Source organism: Salarias fasciatus, chromosome 10 (assembly GCF_902148845.1).
Source record: "Salarias fasciatus chromosome 10, fSalaFa1.1, whole genome shotgun sequence".
NCBI lineage: Eukaryota > Metazoa > Chordata > Actinopteri > Blenniiformes > Blenniidae > Salarias > Salarias fasciatus.
This window is the reverse complement of record NC_043754.1, coordinates 4,795,779-4,818,493: the sequence shown is the minus strand read 5'-3', so window position 1 is coordinate 4,818,493 and position 22,715 is coordinate 4,795,779. Positions and strand designations below refer to the sequence as shown.

Sequence of the window (22,715 nt, the reverse complement as noted above, 5' to 3'; positions counted from 1 at the left end):
TTTTGATACTTGAATTGTTCAAATCGGACAAAAACTGTAGGAGGAGTAAAGCGTCAAAAAACGGGGGAAGAAGTCAGAATAATAATATTAAAGAATTGAAAAACAAAGGTGTGAATGCCTTCAGCATTCACACAACTAGAAAAAATTTGCAGTTCCTGAAGAAACTGCAAGTGTGAATGCTGAGCTGAAAATGTTAAACTGTAATGCAGAAAAACTGAATAAGAAAAGGTGAAAAACCCTGAAATAAAGTTGAAAAAGGATGAAAAAGTTTGAAAACACTGCAAAAAGTCAGAAAAGGTTGAAAAAGTTTGAAAAAGTTTGAAAACACTGCAAAAAGTTGGAAAAGGTTCAAAACACTGCAAAAAGTTGAAAAAAGTTGAAAAATGTTGAAAATACTGCAAAAAGTTGAAAAAGGTTAAAACACAGCAAAAGGTTAAAAAAGGTTGAATGAGGTTGAAAACTGTTGAAAACACTGCAAAAAGTTGAAAAAGTTTGAAAAAAGTTGAAAAAGTTTGAAAAAGTTGAAAAGGGTTGAAAAAAGTTGAAAAAGGTTGAAAAAGTTTGAAAAAGGTTGAAAACACTGCAAAAAGTTGAAAAAGTTTCAAAAAAGTTGAAAAAGTTTGAAAAAGGTTGAAAAAACTGAAAAAAGTTGAAAAGGATTAAAAAAAGGTTGAAGACACTGTAAAAAGTTGAAAAAGGTTGAAAAAGGTTGAAAACACTGCAAAGAGTTGAAAAAGACTGAAGAAGTTTGAAAACACTGCAAAAAGTTATAAAGGGTTGAAAGAGGTTGAAAACACTGCAAAAAGTTGAAAAAGTTTCAAAAAAGTTGAAAAAGTTTGAAAAAGGTTGAAAAACTGAAAAAAGTTGAAAAGGGTTAAAAAAAGGTTGAAGACACTGTAAAAAGTTGAAAAAGGTTGAAAACACTGCAAAGAGTTGAAAAAGACTGAAAAAGTTGAAAATGGTTGAAAAAGGTAGAAAAACACTGCAAAAACTTGAAAAAAGTTGAAAAAGGTTGAAAACACTGCAAAAAGTTAAAAAAGTTTGAAAAAGTTTGAAAACACTGCAAACAGTTGAAAAAGTTTGAAAAAGGTTGAAAACACTGCAAAAAGTTGAAAAATGTTGAAAAAGGTTGAAAACACTGTAAAAAGTTGAAAAATGTTGAAAAAGGTTGAAAACACTGCAAAAAGTTGAAAAATGTTGAAAAAGGTTGAAAACACTGTAAAAAGTTGAAAAATGTTGAAAAGGTTGAAAACACTGCAAAAAGTTGAAAAAGGTTGAAAGATGTTGAATACACTTCAAAAAGTTGAAAAGGGTTGAAAAGGGTTGAAAAAAGTTGAAAAAGGTTGAAAACACTGCAAAAAGTTGAAAAGTTTGAAAAAGGTTGAAAACACTGCAAAAAGTTGAAAAAGTTTAAAAAAGGTTGAAAACACTGAAAAAAAATTGAAAATGTTGAAAAAGGTTGAAAACACTGCAAAAAGTTGAAAAGGGTTAAAAAGGTTGGAAAAGGTTGCAAACACTGTAAAAAGTTGAAAAGGGTCGAAAAAAGTTGAAAAAGGTTGAAAACACTGCAAAAAGTTGAAAAAGTTTGAAAAAGGTTAAAAACACTGCAAAAAGTTGAAAAATGTTGAAAAAGGTTGAAAACACTGCAAAAAGTTGAAAGGGGTTGAAAAAAGTAGAAAAAGGTTGAAAAATGTTGAAAAGGTTGAAAAATTTTGAAAACACTGCAAAAACTTAAAAAAGTTGATAGAGGCAGAAGGAGCAGTGGAGTCAGTGTCAGAGTAACAGAGGATCAATAGAGCTCCAGTCTTAATGGGAAAATCCAGACTAATCAAGCAGCAGTCAGCACAACAGGTGTGTCTGTTGCAATGGAGACCAGCTGCACAGCAGCCATGACAGTGAATCAGCACTTTTTAATGGAGTGCGCATGGTTGAAGAAATGGCATTTCTCGGGGACCGAGATGTGAAATTGAAAAACATTTCCACACAGACAGATTCAGAAGCCTTTCATGACTTAAATGGTGCAGGAATCATGTCTGTAGGATCATCCATTCAGCCACAGTGATTGTGCGAACACGAGTGAAGTTTTGGATTCAGGCGTCTCCAAAATGTATTGGAGCGGATGGGAGAAAATTCTGCACTCTCCTCAAACAAATGCCTCTGGAGAGAGAACCGTTTGAGATAGAGACAAAGTGACTCAATTTTACGGGTCACAAGAAAAAATCCTACGTTTTGAGGGGTTATTGTGCAGATTGATCCAGAAATGTGGCCGTACGGACGAGAAAAGAATTTTTTTTGGGGTTAAAATTCAGAGCCTCCCGCACTCTAAATTCCTTTCTCCCACTCTAGCTTTTCCAATACACACCCATTGTAAACTCCAAAAACGGCTGAAATTCTCTCCGTACTTGAAGGCTCACAGTTTAAATTTGGTGAAAGATCGTGCAATGACATTACATACCTGAATAGAGGACAAAAATGCCTACGTTTTAAAAGTTAAATGACTGTTCAATGTGAAAGTATGACAAAGTTTTAAGGGTTCAAAGTTGAAGGAGTTGAAAGGTCAGTTGAAGGGGTTTTCCATCCACTTCAATGTTAAAAATAATTTTAAAAAGTTGAAATATTTCAAAAAGTTTAAAAAAGTTTAAAAAGTTTAAAAAGGTTGAAGAAAGGGTTTAAAAAGTTGAATAGTTTAAAAGTTGAATGGTTAAAATCGGTTAAGATTTGAAGGAGTTAAAGGGTTTCAAAGTTTGAAATTTTCTCCATCCGTTAACATGGGGCAAAAAGTTGCACAAAAGTTGAAATATTTTAAAAAGTTTAAAAGGTTTTAAAAAGCTAGAACATAGCACCGATGTCCTTAAAAAGCTGAACATTTTGATACTTGAATGGTTCAAATCGGACAAAAACTGTAAGAGGAGTTAAGGGTCAAAAAACGGCGGAAGAAGTCAGAAGAATAACTAGAAAAAATTTGCAGTTCCTGAAGAAACTGCAAGTGTGAATGCTGAGCTGAAAATGTTAAACTGTAATGCAGAAAAACTGAATAAGAAAAGGTGAAAAACCCTGAAATAAAGTTGAAAATGGTTGAAAAAGGTTGAAAAACACTGCAAACACTTGCAAAAGGTTGAAAACACTGCAAAAAGTTGAAAAATGTTGAAAAAGGTTCAAAACACTGCAAAAACTTGAAAAGGGTTGAAAAAAGTTGAAAAAGTTTGCAAAAGGTTGAAAACACTGCAAAAAGTTGAAAAATGTTGAAAAAGTTTGAAAACACTGCAAAAAGTTGAAAAAGGTTGAAAAAAGGTGAAAAATGTTAAAAAATTTTGAAAAAGTTTGAAAACACTGCAAAAAGTTGAAAAAGTTTTAAAAAAGTTGAAAAAAGTTGAAAAAGGTTGAAAACACTGCAAAAAGTTGAAAAAGTTTGAAAAAGGTTCAAAACACTGCAAAAAGTTGAAAAGGGTTTAAAAAAGTTGAAAACGGTTGAAAAAGGTTCAAAACACTGCAAAAAGTTGAAAAAGGTTAAAAAAGGTTGAAAACACTGCAAAAACTTAAAAAAGTTGATCGAGGGAGAAGGAGCAGTAGAGTCAGTGTCAGAGTAACAGAGGATCAATAGAGCTCCAGGCTTAATGGGAAAATCCAGACTAATCAAGCAGCAGCAGCACAACAGATGTGTCTGTTGCTATGGAGACCAGCTGCACAGCAGCCATGACAGTGAATCAGCACTTTTTAATGGAGTGCGCATGGTTGAAGAAAAGGCGTTTCTCAGGGACCGAAAGGTGAAATTGAAAAAGATTTTCACACACTCAGATTCAGAAGCCTTTCATGAATGTAATGGTGCAGGAATCATGTCTGTAGGATCATCCATTCAGCAATACCGATTGTGCGAACACAAGTGAAGTTTTGGATTCAGGCGTCTCAAAAATGCATTGGAGCGGATGGGAGAAAATTCTGCACTCTCCTCAAACAAATGCCTCTGGAGAGAGAACGGTTTGAGATAGAGACAAAGTGACTCAATTTTACGGGTCACAAGAAAAATTCCTACATTTTGAGGGGTTATTGTGCAGATTGAGCCAGAAATGTGGCCGTACGGACGAGAAAAGAATTTTTTTTTTGGTTAAAATTCAGAGCCTCCCGCACTCTAAATTTGATTCTCCCACTCTAGCTTTTCCAATACACACCCATTGTAAACTCCAAAAACGGCTGAAATTCTCTCCGTACTTGAAGGCTCACAGTTTAAATTTGGTAGAAGATCTTGCAATGATATTACATACCTGAATAGAGGACAAAAATGCCTACGTTTTAAAAGTTAAATGACTTTTCTATGTGAAAGTATGACAAAGTTTTAAGGGTTCAAAGTTGAAGGAGTTGAAAGGTCAGTTGAAGGGGTTTTCCATCCACTTCAATGTTAAAAATAATTTTAAAAAGTTGAAATATTTCAAAAAGTTGAACAAACTTGAAAAAGTTTAAAAAGGTTTAAGAAAGGGTTTAAAAAGTTGAATATTTTAAAAGTTGAATGGTTAAAATCGGTTAAGATTTGAAGGAGTTGAAGGGTTTCAAAGTTTGAAAAAATCTCCATCCGTTAACATGGGGCAAAAAGTTGCACAAAAGTTGAAATATTTCAAAAAGTTTAAAAGGTTTTAAAAAGCTAGAACATAGCAGGAATGTCCTTTAAAAGCTGAACATTTTGATACTTGAATGGTTCAAATCGGACAAAAACTGTAAGAGGAGTTAAGTGTCAAAAAACGGCGGAAGAAGTCAGAATAATAATACTAGAACAAACTAGAAAAAATTTGCAGTTCCTGAAGAAACTGCAAGTGTGAATGCTGAGCTGAAAATGTTAAACTGTAATGCAGAAAAACTGAATAAGAAAAGGTGAAAAACCCTGAAATAAAGTTGAAAAAGGTAGAAAAACACTGCAAAAACTTGAAAAAGGATGAAAACACTGCAAAAAGTTAAAAAGGGTTGAAAAAAGTTGAAAAAGGTTGAAAAAGTTTGAAAACACTGCAAAAAGTTGAAAAAGTTTGAAAAAGGTTGAAAACACTGCAAAAAGTTGAAAAATGTTGAAAAAGGTTGAAAACACTGCAGAAAGTTTAAAAAGTTTAAAAAAGGTTGAAAACACTGAAAAAAAAACTTGAAAATGTTGAAAAAGGTTGAAAACACTGCAAAAAGTTGAAAAAGGTTGAAAAATGTTGAAAACACTGCAAAAAGTTGAAAAGGGATGAAAAAAGTTGAAAAAGGTTGAAAAATTTTGAAAAAGGTTGAAAATACTGCAAAAAGTTGAAAAATATTGAAAAAGTTTGAAAACACCGCAAAAAGTTGAAAAAGTTTGAAAAAGGTTGAAAAAACTGCAAAAAGTTGAAAAATGTTGAAAAAGGTTGAAAACACTGCAAAAAGTTGAAAAAGTTTAAAAAAGGTTGAAAACACTTAAAAAAACTTGAAAATGTTAAAAACACTGCAAAAAGTTGAAAAAGGTTGAAAAATGTTGAAAACACTGCAAAAAGTTGAAAAGGGTTGAAAAAAGTTGAAAAAGGTTGAAAAATTTTGAAAAAGGTAGAAAAAAGTTGAAAAGGTTGAAAAAGTTTGAAAACACTGCAAAAAGTTGAAAATGGTAGAAAAAAGTTGAAAAAGGTTGAAAACACTGCAAAAAGTTGAAAATGGTTGAAAAAGGTTGAAAACACTGCAAAAAGTTGTAAAAGTTTGAAAAAGGTTGAAAACACTGCAACAAAACTTGAAAATGTTGAAGAAGGTTGAAAACACTGCAAAAAGTTGAAAATGGTTGAAAAAGGTTGAAAACACTGCAAAAAGTTGTAAAAGTTTGAAAAAGGTTGAAAACACTGCAAAAAGTTTAAAAAGTTTGAAAAAGGTTAAAAACACTGCAAAAAGCTGAAAAAGTTTGAAAAAGGTTCAAAACACTGCAAAAAGTTGAAAAGGGTTAAAAAAGGTTGAAAACACTACAAAAAGTTGAAAAGGGTTGAAAAAAGTTGAAAAAGTTTGAAAAAGTTTGAAAACACTGCAAAAGGTTGAAAAATGTTGAAAAAGTTTGAAAGCGCTGCAAAAAGTTGAAAAAGGTTGAAAACACTGCAAAAAGTTGAAAAAGGTTGAAAAATGTTGAAAACACTGTAAAAAGTTGAAAAGGGTCGAAAAAGGTTGAAAAGGGTTAAAAACACTGCAAAAAGTTGAAAAGGGTTGAAAAAAGTTGAAAAAGGTTAAAAACACTGCAAAAAATTTAAAAACGTTGAAATACCTTGAAGAAGCAGTGGAGTCAGTGTCAGAGTAACAGAGTATCAATAGAGCTCCAGTCTTAATGGAAACATCCAGACTAATCAAGCAGCAGCAGCACAACAGGTGTGTCTGTTTCAATGGAGACCAGCTGCACGGCAGCCATGACAGTGAATCAGCACTTTTTAATGGAGTGCGCATGGTTGAAGAAATGGCATTTCTCAGGGACCGAAAGGTGAAATTGAAAAAGATTTTCACACAGTCAGATTCAGAAGCCTTTCATGAATGTAATGGTGCAGGAATCATGTCTGTAGGATCATCCATTCAGCCATACCGATTGTGCGAACACGAGTGAAGTTTTGGATTCAGGTGTCTCAAAAATGCATTGAAGCGGATGGGAGAAAATTCTGCACTCTCCTCAAACAAATGCCTCTGGAGAGAGAACCGTTTGAGATAGAGACAAAGTGACTCAATTGTACGGGTCACAAGAAAAATTCCTACGTTTTCAGGGGTTATTGTGCAGATTGAGCCAGAAGTGTGGCCGTAAGGACGAGAAAATAATTTTTTTTAGGTTAAAATTCAGAGCCTCCCGCACTCTAAATTCGAATCTCCCACTCTAGCTTTTCCAATACACACCCATTGTAAACTCCAAAAACGGCTGAAATTCTCTCCGTACTTGAAGGCTCACAGTTTAAATTTGGTAAAAGATCTTGCAATGATATTACATACCTGAATAGAGGACAAAAATGCCTACGTTTTAAAAGTAAAATGACGTGTCTACGTCAAAGTATGACAAAGGAGTAAGGGTTCAAAGTTGAAGGAGTTGAAAGGTCAGTTGAAGGGTTTTCCCATCCACTTCAATGTTAAAAATAATTTTAAAAAGTTGAAATATTTAAAAAAGTTGAAGAAAGTTGAAAAAGTTTAAAAAGGTTGAAGAAAAGGTTTAAAAAGTTGAATATTTTAAAAGTTTAATGGTTAAAATCGGTTAAGATTTGAAGAAGTTATAAGGTTCCAAAGTTTGAAAAAACCTCCATCCGTTAACATGGGGCAAAAAGTTGCACAAAAGTTGAAATATTTCAAAAAGTTTAAAAGGTTTTAAAAAGCTAGAACATAGCACCCATGTCCTTAAAAAGCTGAACATTTTGATACTTGAATGGTTCAAATCGGACAAAAACTGTAGGAGGAGTTAAGCGTCAAAAAACGGGGGAAGAAGTCAGAATAATATTAAAGAAAAACAGGAAAATAAAGGTGTGAATGCCTTCAGCATTCACACAATAATAAAGAAACAGGAAAATAAAGGTGTGAATGCCTTCAGCATTCACACAATAATATTAAAGATTTGGAATGTAAAGGTGTGAATGCCTTCAGCATTCACACAATGACTATACAGACATGAACATGTCACTGATAAAACAAATAATAGATGTCGTGATTGAACCCTTTAAATACATCTGTAACTTGTCATTTACCACAGGAACATTTCCAGAGAGTATGAAAATAGCCAAAGTAATTCCACTTTTCAAAAAAGGAAATAAAAATGATGTCTCCAATTACAGGCCTATATCGTTACTTCCTCAGCTCTCAAAAATTTTAGAAAAATTATTTGTGATCAGATTAAATAAATTTATTGTTAAACACAACATTTTAAGTAACAATCAATTCGGACTAATCACTCAACTGCCACAGCAATTATGGAACTGGCAGAAGAAATTACAAATGCAATGGACAAGAAACGTTTCTTAGTAAGTGTCTTCGTAGATCTTCAAAAAGTGTTTGATACTCTAGATCATGACATATTGCTGTATAAATTATATAAGTACGGTATAAGAGGTGTTGCTCACGAATGGGTCAAAAGCTATTTAAAAGACAGAAAACAATTTGTTCAAATCAACGATATAAAATCTAAAAATGGAAACGTAACTTGTGGGGTTCCTCAAGGATCCGTCCTTGGACCAGTACTCTTTCTTCTTTATATCAATGACATTGACACTGCTTCCAGCTTATTGAAATGCATCTTGTTTGCGGATGATACTACTTTGTATTATGCTGGAGACAATATAAATGAAGTATTAGAAATTGTAGAAAAAGAGCTTCAGAATGTTATAAAATGGTTCAACGCTAACAAACTATCTTTGAACATCAGTAAGACCAAATATATGATTTTCAGTTACAGAAGGAAAGACGTTGACACAACACTGACAGTGGAAGGTATAGAGATCGAAAGAACAAATGAAATTAAGTTCTTAGGTGTATTGCTGGATGAACAACTAACATGGAAATCCCATATAGAGTACGTTAAAACTAAGATTTCTCAAACCATTGCTGTTCTGTACAAATTGAAAGAGTCACTTCACAATAATTCTTTGTTTCTGTTGTACAATTCATTGATTATACCATAGCTGACCTACTGCGTTGAAGTCTGGGGAAATGCTTGTAAGACCTACATTGAACCACTCTTCCTTTTACAGAAACGAGCGATTCGTGTGGTGAATGGAAGTGGTTACAGAGACCACACTAACCCAATATTTATAAAATTGAAATCCTTAAAAATTAAAGAATTGGTAGAACTCAACCTTCTTAAAACAATGTATAAAGCTCACCGGAAAAAATTACCATTTAATTTACAGAGTAGATTTGCAAAGCGAGACAGTCAATATAGATTAAGAGGCACTGAAGTTTTCAAACGACCGGAATCAAGAACCAAATTGAAAGAAAGATGCATCACAACAAAAGGAATCAATTTATGGAATAAACTTGACAGTGAAATGAAGAGGTCTCAGTCCATTCACATCTTCAAGAAATGTTTAAAAGCACAGTTATTGGGAGGGTACGACTCTGTTTTAAAGAATGGTCAAACTTAGAATTGATTGTTTCTTTTGAAAATATTTCATTAAGGTTTTTTTTTTTTTTGTATTTACATTTTGGGAAATGGTTGTATTTGATCTGTAATTATTTGTGAAATGGTCGTATTTGTATTTTGATTTAGTGAAATGGTTGTATTGAATTTTGCATTTTTTTTTTTGTGATATGTTAACAAATCTTGACAAATTGTCATTTATTTTATGTTGATAGGGTCAGACATCATAAGTCTCACTTCTTTCTGTTCCTTTTCATTTCTTGAATGAAACAAATAAAATCAATCAATCAATCAATCAATCCTCCTCTTACATTCTGCTCCTCCTCTCTCCCTCTGCAGAGAGTGACGCAGATGGAATGCTGCAGGTCCCAGGAGGAGCCCCCCCCCCCCCCCTCCCCCCCTCCCCACACACACACACACACACACACACACACACACACACACACACTCACTCACTCACTCACACAATCGAGGTAGAGGACGACTTGTATACAGGTGGATGCTGAGGAGCTTCGGTTTTTACGGCTAAGGTCTGAATTCTTTCTTATTTTCTTTGTCTATGCTCATTGACAAACAGAACTGACTTTATTGATCATGCACAGGGTATTTCATGCTGGGTGTCTATGAAGAGGCTTTGAGTTAGACTGGTTTGTGTGGTTAAACTACAGAGAACTGTGATGCAGATAAAAGTATATTTCGGAAAGCTATTGACTCTCAGGGCATCAGAGGAGTTTGATTCATAAAACATCTTGGTGTCTCAGTTCTTCTGGTTTCCACAAGCTTTATCGAAAATAAAGAACAGTCTCCGTCTCACAGAGAGACACTTATGAAGATTCAAATTAACTTCTTGTTACCAGTTGTCTGAAGAAGACAAGATGTGTTTTGGACCAAACCTTCAGCTACGTTGTAAAGCCTCATTGAGGTGTGCCAGTAGTTCACCACTTCTACAGAGCCCGTGATTCTTCCATGAAGGGTTCAGGATGATGTTATTCTGGCTCTTATCTCCATTCCTTTCTGTCTGGGCATGATTGTACCAGAAGCATTCACCTCCTGAAAGCATAATAGATGCTCGGTCCAAGCATTATAACATCATGAAAAAAAGAAATATTTGTTGCTATCCATATATTCTGGACATTGTCTAGATTTTAAATCAAGGACCCTCAGAGTTAATGTGACCCTGAATTTGATCAGTTACATCAAAGTTTCACTGATAAGCATCCCAAAGCAGCCCTGTCTCCACAGAAGTATGTTCAGAGACGACGAAACTGCATTCTCAAATGTGTTGCTCAGGAGAAGGAATTTAGTCCCTTAATACGTTCATCTGCAAAAGATTTTGTTCCATCCATCATCACATCATCACATCATCACACAGATTTAGCTTTTGCTTGACCATGTTAATATCTAAGAATCACCCTGTATATTCTTCTCAAATACTTTTTTTTTTTTTTATTTTGCGTAACTTTGCAGAGACAGGGCTGCCTAAACATCAATGGCTGCCTTCCTTTTTGAGTACAAAGGAACACTTGTTCACCCACTAATTGGGAACGTGAGCTGGGCTTAGACCGTCGTGACACAGGTTAGCTTTACCCTACTGATGATGTGTTGTTGCAATATTAATCATTTGATTGGGTGCAACTGAATATAAACCTCGTTAAACACACAAAGAAACCAGTGACAACTAGTAATACCGGTTCTCATGCTTATTGTCAAGGATTTCCCAGAACCTGCAGTTCCACCTTGATCACCCTGTTCAAATGACTGGAAAAATGCAGACGAGATTTTAGGGCATTCCAAACATGCCAATTTTCCTCTTATGAATGTAAAATAAATAACTATTAAATCATGGATTGTTGCTCATAAATGGGCTCATGATATAACATTTGTGTAACCTTGCTAGCAAGCTGAATTCTCGCGGTATTTGTTCTCACACACCACGAGAATCCATCTTGTACCGCTCCAGTCTTATGTGCTCGGGATCAGACTTTTTTCGGACGGACCAATCACGCTCGGATTTTTTTCGGTCGGACCAATCGCGCGTCATTTAGGGCGGGACATGAAGCTTAAACGAAAACAGGAAGTGGCGGACTGCTAATAATATTAGCATGGCTAGCGAAAACAAAGGATATCCCGACAGCGATTAAATCTGTTTTGGATGAATCCTCTATTGCGTCTTTGAAAAACGATCAGCAAGAGGTTTTTTCTTTGCAGTGATTGGCTGAAACTAAACATGGTTAGGCCGGTGCACTGTATCCTTCCATCCAATGAACACAAAGAGTTCTACAGCAAGTCCCTCCTTCCCCGAACGGATTTGCCGACTGAAATCCCAGATTGACATGAGAAGCAATTCGTTGCTGCTCATGTCAATCTGGCTTCTGCTGGGTTAACATTTATGAACGATTTATTGAATTGTACATGAAAACATGAAGAAGGCAGATGAGGTCTAATGATGCTCGGGAGTAAAATTATATTTTCACTGGAAGTCACAGAGTTGCAAAAACTCAGAGAATATATGGACATAAAACTTAATACAATCTATTTTTTGAGTGATGCAGTTTGTAGCTACTATCAAAATAAAGCACAATCCATTAAATTTCCCAGGATGTAATAAAATCTTGAAGAATTCAATTAAATCAAATCACATAAAATGCAACAATGACTTATTCAGTTTATTACAATTACAATTTATTATTACAATTTTATTTAGCAGACGCTTTTGTCCAAAGCGACGTACAACAGTGGGGGCATTTCAGGGTGCAGTGTCTTCCCCAAGGACACTTCGACATGCAGATAGGGGGATGGGAATCGAAATCACAACCTCCCGATTGCGAGACGACTGCTCTCCCCACTGAATCACAGCCGCCCCCCAGTTTATCAAGTAACATTCCCAAATAGCAGCTTTTTTCACATCTAAACCTTCTGACCACTGCAAATATAACAGAAAACAAGAAATCCAATAGGCTGCAAGTTCCTGAGACTGACCCGTAAAGAGTTTTAATCATCTCTGAGAAAATCAGGTAGAAACTCCACGTGGGCCTAACATGGCCTTCTCAAAGTTTGATGATACTGGGTTCAATGACTCTTTATACAGATTGAAAATATGGTGTAAAATAATTATTTTAGGGGATGAAATGGCTCTTTCAATATAAAGCATTACATGTTAAATTGAGGTATTTTTTTAAACCTCCTGTTCTCGCAGTGCAGGGTCGATGGAGAAGATTTACACTGCATTCTTGTAATATGACTCCTCAACTTTCAAAATTAAGATGCCGTTCCGTGGAACACTTATTTTTATCTACATCTGGAAATGTAGTGCTATGTTTTGTGTAAAACTGCTCCTGACTGAGATTCAAATTTTTGGATATAATTCAATAGAAACCTGATGAAGATTCAGTTTTATTGATGAATAAAGAAATCATTGATTAGAGGTTTCTTCATTCGACTTCATTCAAAATTGAATTCAAGATGGCATCCAAAGTGGCCACCAAATGCGGTTATTTGCCATAATTTGACTGCAATTGCACATTGATCATAAGATAACTCCATATGACCAGTTTTTTTCTTCATATATGTGAAAAGCAAAAATGTAAATTCACAGCATTTATTTGTATGAAGTGATCAAACAGTGACTCAAGTGAAAAATCAAAGTTTCAAGTTAGAGAAAGTTTTGCATATTCAACTGAGTACTGTATTTTGATTGACATTGATAAACATTGCCTAGGGTAGCATAACATATATCATATATAAATTCACAATACGACAAATCACATGTAACAGAACAGAGAACAATCCGAAACCACAGCACCGATCTAACAGAGTGACTGACAAGGCTAAAATCAGAACAGAAAATCGGCTACTGCACCTACAAAAAGACATGACAGAGGGCATCTTACAGACTTTTTTTTTTTTTTGAGGATATAGTAGTAAATTGGTGGCGTGCAAACCAAGAAATCGAGCATGAAATTACATTTGGAGCACCAGGAGAGGCTTACTACAGATCACCATTAGTCTAACCCACCACAGGAAAACTGAGTCCACAGGTAGAATGAAGAGTGATTAAAGATCTGTGTGACCATGCAAATGTAATAGTGATAGTGTTCATGTATCTATGACCTCTTAACCCCTTCCTCCAGAGTTTTAACAGAATCCAAACAGGCTTAGTCATAGATTGCCTCTCTGTGGCATTTGGCAGCACACCTCTCTCAATGTGTTCTGTAGTAATGCGCATCCTCCCTTATAGACTCCTCCATCGCTCCTTATCCCATCCCCAGCTGTTGATCTGGTTCTGTGGGGATGCAGCAGTCTCAACCACTCCCACCTGTGGTTCCCGCTCCTTTGAGACCCGTTGGAGGGAGCCATAGGAAACCTGGAGAGGACATCGACATTAGTGTTATCTTTTCCGGGCCGGTCTTTGATCGTGTAATTAAAGTTTGCCAGCTGTGCGTCCCACCTTTGTTCCACAGTCCCTAGCTTTGCAATTTGCAAATGTACGAGTGGGTTGTTATCCATTACAACAGTGAATGTAGCGCACCAAAGGTAGTCCTTACATTTCTCTACCAACGCCCATTTCATGGTAAGAAGCTCAAGTTGACACTCAGCCAGATGGAAACTTCTCCTATACGAAATGACAAGTTCGACCCCACCCTGATCTTGCGCTAGCACAGCCCCCAGTCCTGTGTTGCCAGCGTCGGTGTAAAGAGTGAAGGGCAGGGTGTAATCAGCACAAGCTAAAATGGGGGCCTGCAACAATTTTGTCTTTAGCTGCTGAAAGGCTGTCTCACACTTGTCGGTCCACTGAACAGGTGGAGTGCGCTTCCCTCGGTGACGACTGATGCCTATTAAAAGGGGGGGCGGGGGGGCAGCCGTCACGGCAAGTGTCGAGCAAACAGTGCTTTGCTAGGGGTTGGTTAGGCCAGAGCCACTGTTAATACAAATCGCAGCACAGCAAACAGAAAACAGCAAGCTATGACCCTGACTCCAAACCATCAACGCCATAAACCATAAACTGAACACTGAGCCGGAAGAAGGGGGTTCGCACTCCCCCCCCGCCCCCCATGCTCCCCACAACACTTCCTGCCGCTGCCCGGGAAGCTCTCGCTCTTCCCCCTTTCTCAGCGGCCAGCCGTCCCTCGGTGTCAGAGGCCCTTCGGGTCTCTGTTCATGTCTTGTGCCAACGGTGTGTTCCTCTCCCCACACACTCACCTGTGCCCCATTTACTAATTCCAGGAGGGAGGCGGGGCTCAATCACACACCCACACACACACACACACACACACACACACACACACACACACACACACACACACATACACACACACACACGCACACGCGCAGTCTCGTATTTCTATCCTTGTGGGGACCGTCCATTGACTCCCATTCATGTCTAGCCCCTAACCCTGACCTTTACCCTAACCCTAACCCACACCACAACAAAGCCTAACCCTAAAGAAATGTTTTTGCACTTTTACTTTTTTCAGTAACAACAACATGGTCAAGAAAACACTGTTTCTCCTACTTAGGACCGGAAAAAGGTCCCCACAAGGCACGTCGTTCCACGTTTTGCTATCCTTGTGGGGACATTTGGCCCCGAGAAGGATAGAAATATTTGGCCCCGAGAAGGATAGAAATACAAGAACACACACACACACACACACACACACACACACACACACACACACACACACACACACACACACACACACACTCTTCAGCCCAGCTTCGACACTCCCACACAGAATCACCCTGTGACACCGAGATCATAGATGTTTTCTCATCATGTTTCCATTTGACGTCATGTCATTCATGAACTCCAAAAGAAAAGTTCAACACTGAATCTCCTGATTGGCTGATGAGGTAAAATTCTGTATTTTTCATGACAATGTCAAAATAAATTATGACAACCATTAAAAGCTACTGAAAAGAGGCGTGTCTTAAAGGAGTCGTATCATGCCTTTCCAAGCCTACCAAATTCAGCTGCAGGCAGTTATGCTCTTTTAGCTCCCGTGATACTATGGAGTACTTTTACATTATGAAATCTTTGTAATTCTGTGTGTCATTGTGAAATCTCCATCTGTCTGTGGGTGCGGAAGCATCAACACCAGCCTGGTTGGTTTTTCGGAGTCTCATTCCAATCGTGGGTTCAACAAAACACAAAACATCTGCAGAGCCTCCCCAGCTTCCCTCCAGGCAACACAAAAAACTCACAGAAACCGGCCTGTCTGCCGAGCAGCCCAAAACCAGCAGTTTCTCATCTGTGCTTTTTCCAATGTCTCCCCAAAGTCTGCCTTACCAGCTCCTTTTGAGCTTCTGCGGAGCCCTGGGAGCAGGAGGGGGAGAGACAATCAATAATCATCCACAGGTTTATTCAATTACCAGTTATCTCTCTCCACACCCCTCCCTGGAGCAAGGGGCTGGAAAACAGTCTGCTGTCTTCTACTGACGGCCCAGTGGGAAACTCAGGACGCCATTAATAGTTATTTCTATAAAATGAGACGAAGTTGCTTTATGAGTTGCTAGAAGCTAGAGGAACTAGTTATGAGTAAAATTAACTCGTTTTACTTTTTAATAGTTTTATTTGTTCTTAGTTATTATTTATTCTTTTTAAAAGTTCAAGATGTCTTCATGGTGTGACAATGGATGGAACATGCTCTATAATCTGGATGTTAGGAGGAACATGTTCTATTATCTGGATGTTAGGAGGAACATGCTCTATTATCTGGATGTTAGGAGGAACGTGCTCTATTATCTGGATGTTAGAGGAGGAAGATGTTCTATAATCTGGTTTTCTCTGGATCTTTCCAGATGCTATTGATCCAGGCTAATGCTATTAGCTTCTTCTCCTGTAAACAGGAGTTTGCTGAGCGAGTTCCAGAGCTGCTGTTCATCGCAGACACCAACTTCAGCACATGCTAACGCTAATGCTCATAATCCTCACAGTCACCCACAGAGAGACAGCAGCTCTTGAACTCTTTCGCCCTGGTTGACCCCAGCCGACCCGGGTGTGCAGCCACAGTTTGACTCTGAATCTGAAGTGGGTGTTTTGCGGCCCGAGCCTCTCCTGGAGCCGAAGAAACGCCCACCGCCGCCACGAGGCGGCCGGGTTCTCGCCTCCTCTGCTCCTCTGACGGCCAAGGCTCCTCGCCGTCCGGTAAACTCGGCTGGAATCACTCCCACGTGCCGGAACGCCGCCGCTCCTGGTCAGCCGAGCACAAGCTGCTTCCGCCGAGAAGACTCAGAACGACAGCATGGCGGAAGGGCGAGGGCGGCGCCGAGAGGCGAGCGCTAACAGATCGCCGAGCGCCGCAATTATAGCTCGACCTCTCGAAGAAGGAGGGCAGAAAACAATACCGGGCTGTAATTACACGGAACGTGAGGAAGAAGACAGAAGACCTGCCGGCCTCGCTGATGGTGGGCGGGCCGCCGGGACGCCGTCTTCCTGCTGCATCACAGCCTTCAGCAGTTAAACGGCGAGTGGGAGGTTCCACATGTGGCAGAGAGACAGATACGATATTATATGTCAAACGAAAGATTTATGGCCCCCAATAAACCCCTCCCCTCGCCATATGTCCACCATTTGTCCAGCGTATGTCCACTGCGCATTTGTTCCCCCCCCCCCCCCAAACTTCCTTCCGTCTGAGGTCTTTTGAAGTTTTTACGACGGGTTAGGTGTTGACACATCTGAAGGGATGAGTAGGAGCCAGACAGACGGTTAGAGGGGGGTGAATTTATATCGTATTTCGAGATGGCGGAGAAACGTGTCATGAAGAGGTTATATTACAAGCCGAGTCATCCTGGTAGTTTCGGCGGGGTAGAGCGACTTCATAAAGCGGTTTAAGATGAGACGGGAAAGAAAGTTAGGGTGGAAGATGTGAAAGACTTTTTATCATCTCAAGACACCTATACTCTGCATAAACCGGCTAGGGTACATTTTCCAAGGAACAGAGTTTTTGTTACAAGACCTCTCAAACAATTTCAGGCAGACCTTTGTGATATGCGCGCGTTAGCGGATGAAAATGATGGGTATAGTTATTTACTCACGGTCATAGATGTGTTTTCCAAATTAGCGTACGTGCGAGCTTTGAGAAAGAAGACCGCGGCTGAGGTGGTGTCTGCCTTTGAATCCGTCTTTTGCGAGAGCCAGACGCCTGAAAAACTACAGACTGATGCAGGAAGAGAATTTTTCAACAAAAGTTTCAAGATTCTGATGAGGAAACACAACATCGTACATTTTGCCACAGCCAGTGATCTAAAAGCCTGCGTGGTTGAAAGATTTAACCGAACGTTAAAGACCAGAATGTGGAGATATTTCACTGCTAAGAACACTAGACGGTACGTGGAAGTCCTGCCAGACTTAGTAAAAAGCTATAATAACACTTACCACAGCAGTATAAAAATGCGCCCGGTTGATGTGACGAAGGGCCTTCAAGTGTTTCACAATCTGTATGGTACGCCTACACCACGAGACAAGAGAAAACAAAAATAAAGGCAGGATTTAAGGAGGGCGATGTTGTCAGAATATCCATGTTGCGAGAGGCCTTCGATAAAAAATACGAACAGAGTTTCACGGATGAAGTATTTACGGTGTCAGAATGCATTCCGCGTACTCCACCGGTATACGAACTCAAAGATTATGACAGCGAAGCGATCGAAGGTTCATTCTATGAGCAGGAGCTGCAGAAAGGGAAAAAAAAATAGACTCATTAACATTTAACTCATTAACATTTCTCAATCATACAATTTTCAAACAGTCTGTTAGATATTACATTTTACTACAAACAGATATGTCCGGGTGTCTGTAGCACTTTAGATGGTTATATGACCTTTTTAAAGCTCTCCAGAGGTGAACCTAAAAATTATGATCTAAACAAGAAACTCAGGTTTCATCTTAACATGTAAAGCAAATAATCAAAAGTGTTACTATTTGTGACCTGAAGATAACCAAATCTGCTCCTAACTTGAAATTTTAAGTTACTGCTCTCAAAACTTCGAAACATGTCGTGTCCTTTGTGATAAGCATCGTGAAATTCTCTGATATTTCCCAGTTAACGTGATCACTGTAAAACCTTCACATCCACCCAAGTTCTAATATATAGATCTGAAAATACAACTCAAAAGGAGGTAAGGTTTTTAAAAAAGTGTATAAAATACAAGAAAAGGTATAAATGAATAGTAAAATCATTCAAAGACAGAGTCTCATTCTAAATATTCAAAATAAAGCCATACAAACTTAATCAGGAAGCGTAGACACGCGCTTGAATAAAAACAGAATAACTGGTTGATAATTTTCACAAACTCAAATTCAATTTTCTGTATAAGAGACAATAATGATGTTGTCGATGTACGCCAAACAAAACCGAGTCAGCAGGTCATGTCAGCTTTGAAAGCTGCTGTCTCACAGCTGCAGCGTAGACGGTTGGACTGTCTGAAAAAAAACAAACAACGTTAATCTTGTAAAGCGATATTGTTGGTCACAGAAGGTGAAACTAAACAAATCCTATGTATTCCTGTGTACAGCAGAATACAAATACACAACTGTGTACCATTTCACTCTGGCTGCTACTGATACTAAGATAGCATTAACATCTGGTACAACCGGAGTTAAATGAATGACGCTGAAATTTATTTATTTTTCCTGTGCAAATCTGTACTTCTTTGTTCCTGGTTTCAAAAATGGGGTTTATCGGTGTGTTGTTTGGAGACAGACATGACACTCTTAGGTTCAGCAATGATTGAACCACTGGTCTGATCCCCAGTTCTTTTTCCTTTGATAAGGGCTACTGTTTAACACAAACAGGATATTTCACATCGTTAATTGTTGCTTGATAAGGTTCCACAGCCTACATGATTTGCAAATACAGATTTTCTTCTCCTTTCTAACAAATCCACAGAAACATTACCAAAGAACCAAATATGACAAGCCCATGTAAGGGCAGCATTTATATCAGAACAAAGAAAGAACAAAATAAAGTGCTTAGTTTAAGAAACAAATATAAACATCAGCTTTACATACCTTTTCCTGGAGCAATTTCTTTTCTGATCAGTCTCAACCAGCTGCACAAGAAAACAGAATATCAGCTCAATTTACATTTTGTCACTCTTTTTCTACTCTGACAGACAGTAATGCGCGCAGCTTTACACACTCTGTGCTGCAGTTTGCGCCGCTGTTTTACATGATTTGCGATGACAGATTTTCTTCCCCTTTCTAACAAATCCACAGAAACATTACAAAAGAACAAAATATGACAACCCCTTGTAAGAGCAGCATTTATATCAGAACAAAGAAAGAACAAAATAAAGTGCTTAGTTTAAGAAACAAATACAACCATTTACATACCTTCTCCTGTAGCAATTTCTTTTCTGAACAGTCTCAACCAGCTGCACAAGAAACAGAATTTCAACTCAATATACATTTTCTCACTCTTTTTCTACTCTGACAGACAGTAATCACTCCGTACTGCAGTTTGCGCCGCTGTTTTAGGTGGCGTAAAGATTAGTTGTGCGTCAACTCTTGCCTGTATCTTGTTTATAGCACTCCCTACATATAACGTGACTCTGTTGCTCGTCTGATACTTTAAAACTGAACCATCTCTGAATTACTGAGCCACTGTTTTTTTTTTTTTTTTTCTTTTACTGAATGGGGTTTTTATTGGGGTGTTGTTTGGAGACACACAATGACTCCCTGTTTCAGCAGTGATTCAACCACTGGTCTGACCCCATTTCTTTTTCCTCTGATCAGGGATACTGTTTTAACAAATAGGATATTCTGCATAGTTAATTGTTGCTTGATAAGGTTCCATACCCAGCAGTCCTACATGATCTGCGTGCTGCGTCCATAATTTAGATGGAACAGACGCTCAAACTGACAGAGGTTGTAACAACACATCCAACTGAATGAACTTCTGCTTTCATTGTATTTTGCAGGATTTTAATGAACAAAAATGCAAAGTGTCCTCGTCATACGACCAAACAACATTTTAGTTGCTATCTTCATCATCTGGTTGTCTATGGAGAAACTGGTAACAAATGCCAAGCATTTTAGTCCCAGTGATCATTTGCAACTGCACTTTGAAGTTTTTACGATGGGCTAGGTGTTGAGGAGATGAGTAGGAGCAAGACAGACGGATAGAGGGGGTGAATTTATATTGTACTGAGAAAAGCGTGCCATGAAGAAAGTCAGCGTGGAAGATGTGAAAGATTTTTTTATCATCTCAAGACACCTGTACTCTGCATAAACCGGCCAGGGTACATTTTCCAAGGAACAGAGTTTTTGTTACAAGACCTCTCAAACAGTTTCAGGCAGACCTTTGCGATAGGAAGACGGGCTCACCTTTCCTCCTCTCCTCTCTTTCATCCTCTGGTTGTCTATGAAGAAACTGGTAACAAATGTCAAGCATTTTAGTCGCAGACCCAGTGATCATTTGTAACTGCACCGATGAATGGTTCAATGTTTCCGTGCACATCTTTTAATAATAACATCAGTCCCTCTGGAGAGAGACAAACAGTATTTGTGGACTTTCTACTCTGTCCGAGAATGGTTTATCTACTGGTCTGCTTGACAGAACGCTAATGTTCTGATTCCCTCTATTGTGAACAGTCAAGTCACCACATCAACATTTAGAAAAACAGAGGCTGCTTTCTGCCAAACAGTGAAATACTGTCCTACCGTCTGATGTATGTTTGGAATGTTTTACTGTTACTCACTCTGGAGCACAAATTCTATATAATCTTAATTTTGATAGCATATCTTTTTCCTAAAAATGAAAACATTTCTAAATCACAAACACATGTTGAAATTTCCAGCCATCTCTCTCAACCGGTAACAGTTTTGACAGCGGTTCTCTTTGTGGGACACCAGAAATGCTGACAGTTTGAACAGTGTCATTACTTCATGGACAGTATATCTCCTGCTGACGAATACAAGAGAGAAATGCACCTACATTTCCGAGAAACATTTTTGGTTTCCCTTTAATGTTTAAACAAATCTTTGGTATTTTCTACCGGTGTATTTGAAACTTGTGCCTGAATAACCATCATTATTATTATTATTTGATCACCCTCAGCGTACCAATTCTGTCGGCCGCTTCATTGTGTAGAAGTTTTTCTCCACAGAAAGAAAACTGCTCTCTGTTCTGGTGTAATGTTTGTCTTTGGTACTTGTTGAGTTTTGGCCTTGATTCAACACTTGTGGCACTCCGGTGGGTCTAGCTACTTTAGCTTCATCTCTTTTTCTTTTCCTTTGCTCACAGTCTCTGGTAATGGCATGTATCATTGAGGTTTCTTCACCCTTGCCAGTTTTTGATCATTAGTATTATTATAATAACGTCGGCCCCTAAATCGTCGTTGATTTGGTCTCATCCTGTCTCGTCCTCATCCTCTGAAGCCTGGTTGTGTTGATACAAACGGTCTATACTCTCCCAGAGTTGTGTACAGCATGAATCTTAGCTTTTTCTTTTTTTTTTTTTTTTGGATTTGCAAACAATCCAGTTGCATCTAATTCTCTATTCCTTTTCCGTAATCCCACAGGACTCATTGAAAACACGTCTGGGGCTGCTAATTCTTTAAAGTATCAGCATCCTGTGTTCACAGTCCATTAATGATCATTGACACAAAGAAAGGTTCAGCTTTACGCGACACTTTTAATTTTACCATTTCTTTCCAACATTTAAGAAATCTTTCTGCATATTCAGACACCTGTTCATCAGTCCGTTCTTACAGTGAAGTACCCGTGTTATCACATCTGCTAAAGTAAGAAGCTTTTCCATAACTTTGTCATGTATCGTTCACCATAAAGTCCACTCATTTGAGAACAGGAATTCCAGAGTAGTTTTTCAGCATGATCTATTTGCACAGGGGGGTTAGTGACTCCATCGTAAGAATAAAGATTGCTTCACTAAGGAGCAGGAATTGGTTGTAGTACAGGCCTGCAAGAATGCCCCGGAATACAACTGGCCCCAAAAAACAGCAAAACGGGTCGATACTCAGATGCTTTAAAGAACATTCTGTGAGAAGACACGGAACGAGGGAATCTAATCTAACTTATTTCTTTCATCCGTTTGTCAACTTCTCTGATTGACCTGACCAGACTAAATACACATTGGGAAAAAACTCTGTGGAAAACCACAAAAGCGTCAACTGACGCAAACAAAACAGCGGTCATCCATCTGCTGGACATTGTGACTCACAAGTACCGGGAAGAGCTTTGCTACGGGTGTCAGATCAGACATCCGAATGAGAAACAGCATCCTTGTTTACAGCAGGTGGACGAATATTTCTATCAAACTCACTTTCGCCGTCTGATGGAAAAACTGTGTACCGACCGTTTCATTCCTGCTATTCAATGTTTGTTATTCATGCGCAACATTAAAATCGACGATATGCGAGTCAAAACTGTGGCAGAGACTTTGCTGAGAGAGATGAGATCCAAAGAAAAGTTTGTAGAAACTTTTGCAGATGTGTACGACAATCTGATCGGGCTGGATGTTGTGAAAATTGGTGAGCTTGGAATTGTGAAAGAATGCTGGAATGAGAACTGAGGCAGGCCTGGAGCTGTCCTGATGTGTTCAGTATTGTTTTTTCCATCTAATCTTATTTTTAGTTTTGCATGTCATCATTTCTTTGTAGCTGGGCATACTATTCTTAATTTTAAAGAAACTTT

General features: G+C 38.3%; 1 protein-coding gene across 1 annotated transcript in view; it reads right to left on the bottom strand.

Moving 5' to 3' along the window:
- The window catches only part of LOC115395663 (protein ALP1-like), a 38,344-nt gene that overhangs the window by 7,740 nt on the left and 7,889 nt on the right, over positions 1-22,715 (bottom strand). The window contains exons 2-3 of the mRNA XM_030101292.1: positions 16,028-16,254; positions 15,351-15,377 (exon numbers count right to left, since the gene is read on the bottom strand). Of these exons, the coding sequence (XP_029957152.1) occupies positions 15,351-15,377; positions 16,028-16,254 (254 nt within the window). The remainder of the gene's footprint in view (positions 1-15,350; positions 15,378-16,027; positions 16,255-22,715) is intronic.